The following is a 9,323-nucleotide window of genomic DNA, read 5'->3' as shown; positions in this document are numbered from 1 at the left end:
GCAGGAGACTTGCTTGAGCTCAGGAGTTGGAGGTTGCTGTGAGCTGTGATGCCACAGCACTCTACCCAGGGGACAGCTTGAGGCTCTGTCTCAAAAAAAGAAAAAAAAGAGGATACAAATGTTTAGGTTACATTGTTTTCATTTCTAAGGTAGAGTTCAAGCTATAGATGAGCCCTTCACCTGGGGGTGTGCTGAACCCCCTCACACTGTGCACCTTAGTAAGACCCCTCAACCACCCTCCCCCCTCCCTGCTCTTCTTCTCCTGGGTAGGTAGTTGGTTTCATGTTAGTATTGAGTACACTGGATACTTTTTTCCCCATTCTTGAGATACTTTACTAAGAAGAATGTGTTTCAACTCCATCCAGGGAAACAGAAAAGATACAAAGTCTCCGTCTTTTCTTATGGCTGAGTAGTACTTTCTTAAGGTGTACATGAGCCACAGTTTGCTAATCCATTTGTGGGTTGACAGGGACTTAGGTTGCTTCCAGGTCTTGGCAGTTGTGGACTGAGCTGCAGTAGACATTCTAGTGCACTTGTCCTTGTGGTGAATGGTTTTTGCTCTGATGCTCTTCCTTCCCGGTGCTCGTGTGGTGTTCTGGTGGGAGGAGAGTCCGGAGCTGCAGGCTTCCCGTTCTTCCCGGTGCCCCTCCCTCACCAGCCTGTGGCCTGTCACTGTTTTATCTTTTTCATTTATTACTGAATTTCAGTAACAGTTGATCTATATTTGTGATCTGGGTGAGAAAAAATTGCGTCTAGTTTACCTTGTGTTTGAATGGTTTCCGTTTCTCTTTTCTTGTGTTATTTATGATGTCAGTATATTTTGGAAGGAGATTTATTCTCAAAATAAAGGAATGCTTACAAACAAATAAGAGTCTCAAATTCTCCCAAATACCATTCATTCTAGAGCTTGGGTTATATATTATGGATTCCAGGACCAAACTGTTTAGCCACTGAAGGCATTTTCCCCTGTTTATGTAAATCCACCTGATTCCGCTAATATGTTTGCATTTTCTAAACTGTGTTCATTGCTCCTGCTTTTGTTTCTAAAAGACATTTCTGCATTTCTGCTTTATTACTTTTAAGATATATACATCATCTATACCAGGGGTCCTCAAACTTTTTAAACAGGGGGCCAGTTCACTGTCCCTCAGACTGTTGGAGGGCCAGACTGTGGGCCTGGGACCAGTCGGCTTCTAAGCAGGACAGGCAGTGATGGCAAAAACATCTGGTGGGCCGAATAAATGTCCTAGGCAGGCTGCATGTGGCCTGCAGGCTGTAGTTTGAGGATGCCTGATCTATACAGTATATTTCCCACCCCATCCCACCCCAGTTGTTTTCTCCAAGTCTGGGGGCAGGGTCTCTGCTCCACCCACTCCTGCAGGCAAACACATCAAGGGGGCAGATTCCAGTGGGCTTGGTGCCTTACACTTGTGACCTCAGCACTTCCAGAGGTCGAGACAGGAGGATCACTTGAGGCGGGGGGTCAGACCAGCCTGAGCAACATAGTGAGACCCTGTTTCCATAAAAAAAACATTGAAAAATTAGTCAGGCCTAGTGCACACCTGTCATCCCAGCGGCTCGCAAGGCTGAGGCAGGAGAATTGCTTGAGCTTGGGCCTAGGAGTTTGAGGCTGCAATGACCTATGATGACACCACTGCACTCTAGCCCGGGCAATAGAGTGAAACCATGTCTTGAAAAAAATGTTTTTTTTTTCTTTTCTCTACTTCTATCTGTCCTCCCATATATTGTAGGAGAGACACTGATAAATTTGGGAGCTTGCAGGAGAGATTTGAACGATGAAGAAAGGCTGGATAAACCTGAAGCTGCTAGGCCTGGGGAAGGACATGGGATCTGTCTTCAGATAATTAAAGGACTTAAGGAGATTGTACATACTCTAAAGGTGTCCTGGGATAATACTGGCACCCGTGGAGGGAGTGGGTGAGGGATAGGGTAGCAAATTTTTGCTCAATATGTACATTTTGTCCCTGATACTTAAAGCTATCAAAGGCAGGATGATCTATTTTATAATAAAATCTTTTTCAGGGGAGGGAGCCTCTCAAGGATTTCTTTCAATTCTGTCTGGCTACCATGTTTCATCTTAAAGTACCAATCCAGGGCACACTGCCGTTTGATCATAAAGATGGATTCTTTTTAACAATGTGGACTCCTCCTACTTTTGTTAGAAAATCGTGACTCAGACAACAATTTCAGGGTTGCTTTAGGATCAGACCTTGTCCTCACAGAGGAAACTGTGCAGTTATTGGTGCACAATGCGGTAACGTTTATCCATTTGTCTTTCTAGTAAACTACAAGGTTTAGCTTGGCAACTGTAGCTGACAACTATATTCTACAAAGCCAGGGTGGTTAAAAGGAGAATTAATGGGACAGTGGCATACCAAGGACCCTCTTGTCCAGATGGGTTACTGTATGCAGAAATTTTTCTGCTTCCAAATAGACTCTATTCGAAAGGCTGTTCTTAAATCTCTTTAGCGCTGGTGTACGAATCGTACTTCTAACTTGCTTTAGAAGTCAAAATTCAAGATTTAAGCAGAAAAGTTTCTGTATAGGTTTCAGGCCAGACCCTGAAATGGTGGGGAAGGAAGCAGGGATTAGGAGAATGATGGCGGTTTTTGTTTTTCCTGGCACTTCTCAGCACTGTGCTGGTGTTTCGGCTGCCTGTATCTCTAACAGGTACCTTGGGCTCCTGTCCTACCCCACGTCAGAAGGAAGAGGGGAAGATGGTTGCCAAGGCACAGGATTGGTTGGCAGGATTATTCCAAGGAAGTGCAAGGTTTACACACACACACACACACACACACACACCAGAAACCAATCCACTTCCCTGGCTGTTCTCACTCCAGATTCCCAGGGAGCCACACCAGGGCTCTCTGCTTACTCTAGCCTGGGCCAGGAGTGCTGAGAGGGGTCGTAGTAAGTTAAACAGACACAAAGCTGACAGACCCTCTCTCCTCTTTAGGGAGAAAATAGTTTACTTTTAAGTCTTTAATGACTTTTGATCATTCTTAATTCAGCAGCTAGATGCATCTATGTGTGAAAACGTGACGTGTCACACGTGTTTATTAGGTAGAATGTGAAGTAGAGTAAGAACTACCAGGTAAACAAGGCTGGCTGGCTCTTCCCTTAGAGCCAAAGCTGCTTGTTCACTCAGCTCTCTCGTAATCTGTGTGTATTCATGTAGGCTTTATTTAGTCTAAAGCCAACTCAGAAAACATATATAGCACTGTTTACATTAATATTATACTGAGAATATGGTTCACCCACTTGGCTAAGTGCCAGGGAATTCAAATTGCTCTCAGAAAGAAAAAAAGAAGGGAGAAAGAGGGAGGAATGGAGGAAAAAGAAAACTGGAGCTGTAGCTAAAACCTGCCGATTTTGCTGACCCCATTCCATGCATTCTGTGTCGGGCATTCAGCCCTCAGTAAAGTCAAGGAATCCTTCTCTTCCCGGATCTCTGTCTCTACTCCTGCACCCGTAACAGTGTTTTGGTCTATGGTGCTCTGCGTACATGATGGTGGTCCCTAATATTAAGGGTATTTTCACTGTACCTTATGTTTAGATGTATTTATTTATTTTTTATTTTTATTTATTTATTTTTTTTTGGTTGCAACAGTCATTGTTGTTTGGCAGGTCCGGGCTGGATTCGAACCCGCCACCTTGGGTGTACGTGGCTGGCGCCTTAGCCACTTGAGCCACAGGCGCCGAGCCTAGATGTATTTAGACACACGAATACACACCACTGTGTTAACAAGTGCCTACAGTAATCAGAACAGTAACAGCTGTGCAGGGGTGTAGCCTGCGAGCCATGGGCTGTAGCTTGTAGCCTATGTGAGTAGCAGGCTAGACCTTCTGGGTGTGCCTTAGCACGCTCTGTGACGTCAGGGTGTATGTCAACGTGCTCTGCGCCGTCTGGCTGTGCATCAACCTGCTCTGTGCCATCTGGGTGTCAGTGTGGTCTGTGGTGTCTGGTGTCAGTGCGCTCTGTTCCATCTGCAGGTGTGTCAGAGCGCTCTGTGCCATCTGGGGGTGCATGTCAGTGCACTCTGCCGTCTGGGAGTGTGTCAGAGCGCTCTGTACCGTCTGGGGGTGTGTCAGTGCGCTCTGTGCCATCTGGGGGTGTGTCAGCGCTCTGTGGGGGTGTGTCAGTGCACTCTGCCGTCTGGGAGTGTGTCAGCGCTCTCTGTACCGTCCGGGGGTGTGTCGGTGCACTCTGTGCCATCTGGGCGTGCGTCAGTGTGGTCTGTGGTATCTGGTGTCAGTGCTCTCTGTTCCATCTGCGGGTGTGTCAGCGCCCTCTGTGCCGTCTGGGGGGGGTGTCAGCGCTCTCTGTACTGTCTGGGGGTGTGTCAGTGCTCTCTGTCCCATCTGGGGGTGTGTCAGTGCTCTCTGTGCCATCTGGGTGTGCGTCATTGTGGTCTGTATCGTCTGGGGGTGTGTCAGTGCGCTCTGTGCCATCTGGGGGTGTGTCAGTGTCCTCTGTGCCATCTGGGGGTGTGTCAGTGCTCGCTGTGCCGTCTAGGGGTGTGTCAGTGCCCTTTGTGATTGTCTGGGGGTGTGTCAGTGCTGTCTGTGCCGTCTGGGGGTGTGTCAGTGCCCTTTGTGACATCTGTGTCTGTTCAGTGCACTCACTCTGTGATGTTTGCATGATGAAATCATAGCGTCCCATTTCCCAGGACAGGTCCCCGTCATTAAGTCATGCATAGCTGCACTTGTAGTGGGTCCTGAAAACATTTTTTTAAAAAACTTCTGATTTCCTGGGACTCTTGTATTTAATTAGTTACATTATTGGTATTGTGATTAAGCATAATCACAGAAAGATGCTGAGGCCGACTGTGGCGTCTCACACCTGTAACCCTAGCACTCTGGAAGGCTGAGGTGGGCAGCTGGCCTGAGCTTAGAAGTTCCAGAGCAGCCTGAGCAAGAGCAAGACCCCCTCTCTACTGAGAAACCAGCTGGGTATTGTGGTGGGCACCTGTGGTCCCAGCTACTCAGCCCAAGAGTTTGAGGTTGCTGAGAGCTATGACACCATGACACTCTACCCAGATCTCATGAAACAAACAAAAAGAAGAAAGGCAGAAAGATGCTGGGAGATAAAGCAGCAGAAGGTTACAGAGCAGAAACTGGGAGTCCGACGCCCTTCCTGGGCTGGTTCCCTTTGTGGTGTGACAGGCAAGTTACTTATTTACTACATTTCGGTTTCCTCATATGTTAAAAAAAAAAATCCTGGGTGTTTGTGAGTATTAAACTTGGGGGCTCCTAATATATAAAAGGCCCCTAACACACGCCTGGCACATGGTAATAGTCCAGCAAACTGTTAGAAAGCAAAAGTAAAACATTCCCACTTGATGGGAGCAGAAGGCTAGAACTCTATCTCTGTAAGGGACCGTAAACTTATCTGGTGGTTGGCGATTTCCTTTCTTAAGCTTGGGTTCTTTGGACGGAATATTATGCAGAACCTGATGTGTCAAGTAAATAAAAGCAGAGACTGAGTGCGAGAGAGAAAAGTGAGCAGAGCTCCTCGGTGTTTCCTCCTGTCTTCACTGCCTCGGGATATCTCGAGGCTTGGGGGTCTGTCCTCCACTGCACAGTGTGAAAAGCAGTCTGAAATCTGGCCCAGTCCCGCCATGTCACCAATAAGGGGATGGCCCAGAAATGTGAAGTTGCTTTTTCGGTGTTGTGACAGGAGCTGTAACCTGAATTCCTGCTGCAGACACTGCCTACTGCTTAGTGAGAAAAATGTGGGGCCACGTGACAGCATCCTGCAGAGAAACTTAGAAGGTCTAGAGCTGCAGGTCACCATGAGTGAGGCCCCCTCCACAGTAGAAGATAATTTGGTGGGTGGCCCATCTGCATTTTCATGTTCATTTTTCAGTTTTTTCTGGCGCATTTCCTGTGAGGTTCCAGTACCTCCTATCAGTCTTGAGGACAAGTAGCAGCTGTGTAGATTTCCATAAAATTGACGGGAAACGACTTCACCCTCCGGCTCCCTGTACCTTTGCCGTCTGTGGTCCGGTGTGACGCTCAATCAAGGGCTGCGATCTGTAAGCGTCTGCAGTCAGGGCACTTTACTCCATCCTCTCCAGCCCAGTGTTCCCCCAGGCATATGGGTGCAGTTCAGAAATGTAAACCACGAAGCTGACTCAATGTAAGTTTGAAGTCCCTGTATTTTCTTTTTGAGATAAGGCTATGTTTGTACAAACAGACTTTATTTGGAAAAGAGAAAAGATATAATGCAGTTTATGACTGCCATCTATCTCCAAATGTGGCAGTTTCCCGTTAGGTCATTTACGTGTCGTTATGTTCCTGCGGAAAGTTTAAGGACTTCTTATTTACTTTTGGAAAAGAAGAAAGTTGAGTTCAGAAGGCCAGGGGTTCTTAGTCCCCAGCCTGCACTAGGACGTTGGATCCAAGGAGGAGGCAGGATTCTTAGTTGCCATGGAAGTTGCTGAAGTCCTGGGTATACTGCTTACCCGGGCTTCTAACCACCTGTGCCCATGCCCACATCCCCTCTCTGTAGCGCTGCCTGCGAGCAGAGGTGAGTCCTTTAAATCTCCCTCACAGGTCTGTACATGCAGCTCATTACCTAGCTCAGAGTTGGTACTTAAAAAATATGTATTGACTATCCATGAGCCTTACTGTATTGTAAATAAAGCATGTCCGAAAGCTCCATTATTTTGGACTCTTGTCCATTTACTAAGGAAAATGTATATTGTTATAGTGTTCTCCTAATTTGAAAGAAATTTCTAATGAAATGGAAGAGTATCATTAGAACAAAAAGTAAAAAGTGCCCTTTGGGTGGCGCATTTTCTTGTCTATTTTTCAACTCTTTTTTTCAACTCTAGTTTTCAACTATTTTTCAACTATAGTTTTCTGTTTCTGGGCCAATGGAGCTAGAACAGAGACAAAATGAATCTAATAACACACATATAAAGAATGATTGAGTACTTGGAAGACACTACAGCTTTGTGTATCTTGTCTCATTTAATCCTCACAGCAGTCCTATCAAGTAAGCTGTTATCATACCCATTTTACAGATGTGGATGCAGAGGCTGAGATCATTGGTCCATAGTGGTGGTGAAATCTGAACCCAGGCAGCACGGCCAGGGCCCATTTAGCCACTAATGACTGGCTGACTGAGTGAAATGCAAATAGAAAAAAAACAGTGTATTTACCAGAATACAAATGCAAAATCCTGAACAGCTCTTATTTCTTCTCAGATGGGTTAGTTGAAAGCTCTGAGGTCTGGAATTTTCTAAGTTTTGGAGAAAGATGAGAGAAAGCCCTCAGAGTGTTAACTCAGTGTTTGGTTTTATTGTTGCTCTGATCTGACAGAACATTTTATAAATCACTAGTTTATTTAATTTTACTTAATCATTGGTCAAATTACAGTTATGAGAGCACATTTCTTTTTAGTTCTAGACCAGTGGTTCTCAACATTCCTAATGCCGCAATGTATTTTCATTGTTACAAAGGGGTTGTGACCCACAGGTTGAGAATCTCCCAAATGATTTTTACTACACTAACATGAGGATTTTTTTTTTTTGAGACAGAGTCTCACTCTGTTGCCCTGGATAGAGTTCTGTGGTGTCACAGCTCACAGCAACCTCACACTCTTGGGGGTCAAGCAATCCTTTTGTCTGAGCCTCCCAAGTAGTTGAAACTATAGACAACCTTCACCATGTCCAGCTGGTGTTTTTATTCTAGTAGAGATGGGGTCTTACTCTGGCTTAGGCTGGTCTCAAACTCCTGAGCTCAAGCAATCCACCTGCCTTGGCCTCCCAGAATGTTGGGATTACAAGTGTGAGCCTCTGTGCTTGACCCAACATGAAGACATTAAAGGTAGACATTATTCCCACTGGGAAAGTGGGAAAGCTAAGGCACAACAAAGCCAGGTCGCTTGCCCCAGGTCGGTCACTCGGGAATGTGCACTAAGCCCTGGCTTCTGAATCAGGGCTCAGGTTCCCAGCCCTCGACAGCACTGTCCCGCGTTCAGCACGATGCACTCTCCCGCATGCTGTGAAGCAGAGATGAGCGTCTTGTTCTCTTTTAGGTCTATAGATGGCTCCTAGAAGGTCTTGACTTGCTCCCTGGACACACTGTGTTACTGCGTTTCCCGGTACCCTGCTCCCCAGTCGACTATGAACCAGCCGGACTCTGCCGATGAGCCGGAGCCCAGCCCCACGCCCTTGTGCGCGGTGTGCGGCCAAGCCCACTCCCCTGAGGAAAACCACTTCTACACCTACGCGGAAGATGTGGACGACGACCTCATCTGTCACATCTGCCTGCAGGCGCTGCTGGACCCTCTGGACACCCCGTGTGGACACACCTACTGCGCCCTCTGCCTCACCAGCTTCCTGCTGGAGAAGGACTTCTGCCCCGTGGACCGCAAGCCCCTGCTGCTGCAGCGCTGCAAGAAGTCCAGCCTCCTGGTCAACAAGCTGCTCAACAAGCTGCTGGTGACCTGCCCTTTCCCCGAGCATTGCACCGCCGTGCTGCAGCGCTGCGACCTGGAGCGGCACTTCCAGACCAGGTAGGTCCTCCCGCAGCCCTGCCCCCCGAGGCCCGGCTGCCAGCCCCTGATGCCTGTCTCTCTGTCTCTTCCTCTGTAACTGAGGAAAGGATCCGTGCAGAATAAGAAACATTATTCTACAGCAGCGTTTTTAATGTTTTTTATCTCACGGTACATTTAAATTATGTTGGTCAAACCCAAGAGCAAAAAGAATATACTTACTGGGCTTTGAACTTCTTTCAAAAATAATTTGATTAATGATCTTCAAAAATTTTCGAAGCACACCCAAGAACCGCTCATGGCACACTGGTCGAAAATCATTGTTTTATCTATACGATTATGCCGTGGTTCAGTGTGAGGAAGCAGCACTCAGGAGAGGCATAGGGGGTGTGCGTGCGAGCGCTTATGGTCTTCTTCAAAGAAACTTATGGTAAAATACAGGGTGGCCATAAAGTTCGTGTGCAATTAAAAATAGTGTACAATTTGCACACGAACCTTATGGCCACCCTGTATACAAAGCATGGAATTTACCGCTTTTAACCACCTCTGAGTGTTCAGTTCAGCGCCGTTAAGCATTTTCACATCTTGTACAACTGTCACCACCGCCCACCCCTAGCACTTTTTCATCTTCCTCAAGTAAAACTCTGTCTTCATTTAGTACAAACTTCCCCACCCCACAGCCCCGGGCAACCAACACTCTGCCTTCTATCCCCAGGGCTGTGACTAATCTAGACACTTTGTGTAAATGGGGATTGTTCCGGATCTGGCCGTTCCTGACTTGACTGGCTCACTCACA

The 9,323-nt window shown here is 46.9% G+C and overlaps 1 protein-coding gene across 1 annotated transcript in view; it reads left to right on the top strand.

Moving 5' to 3' along the window:
- Positions 1 to 9,323, top strand: part of LNX1 (ligand of numb-protein X 1) — a 117,072-nt gene that overhangs the window by 14,988 nt on the left and 92,761 nt on the right. The window contains exon 2 of the mRNA XM_003794604.3: positions 8,069 to 8,548. Within this exon, the coding sequence (XP_003794652.1) occupies positions 8,157 to 8,548 (392 nt within the window). The 5' untranslated portion in view covers positions 8,069 to 8,156. The remainder of the gene's footprint in view (positions 1 to 8,068; positions 8,549 to 9,323) is intronic.

This window comes from Otolemur garnettii, unplaced genomic scaffold (genome assembly GCF_000181295.1).
Source record: "Otolemur garnettii isolate 467f Iridium unplaced genomic scaffold, OtoGar3 scaffold00083, whole genome shotgun sequence".
Classification (NCBI taxonomy): domain Eukaryota; kingdom Metazoa; phylum Chordata; class Mammalia; order Primates; family Galagidae; genus Otolemur; species Otolemur garnettii.
Note: the sequence above shows the minus strand (reverse complement) of the source record. Positions and strands in the feature narration are given on the sequence as shown.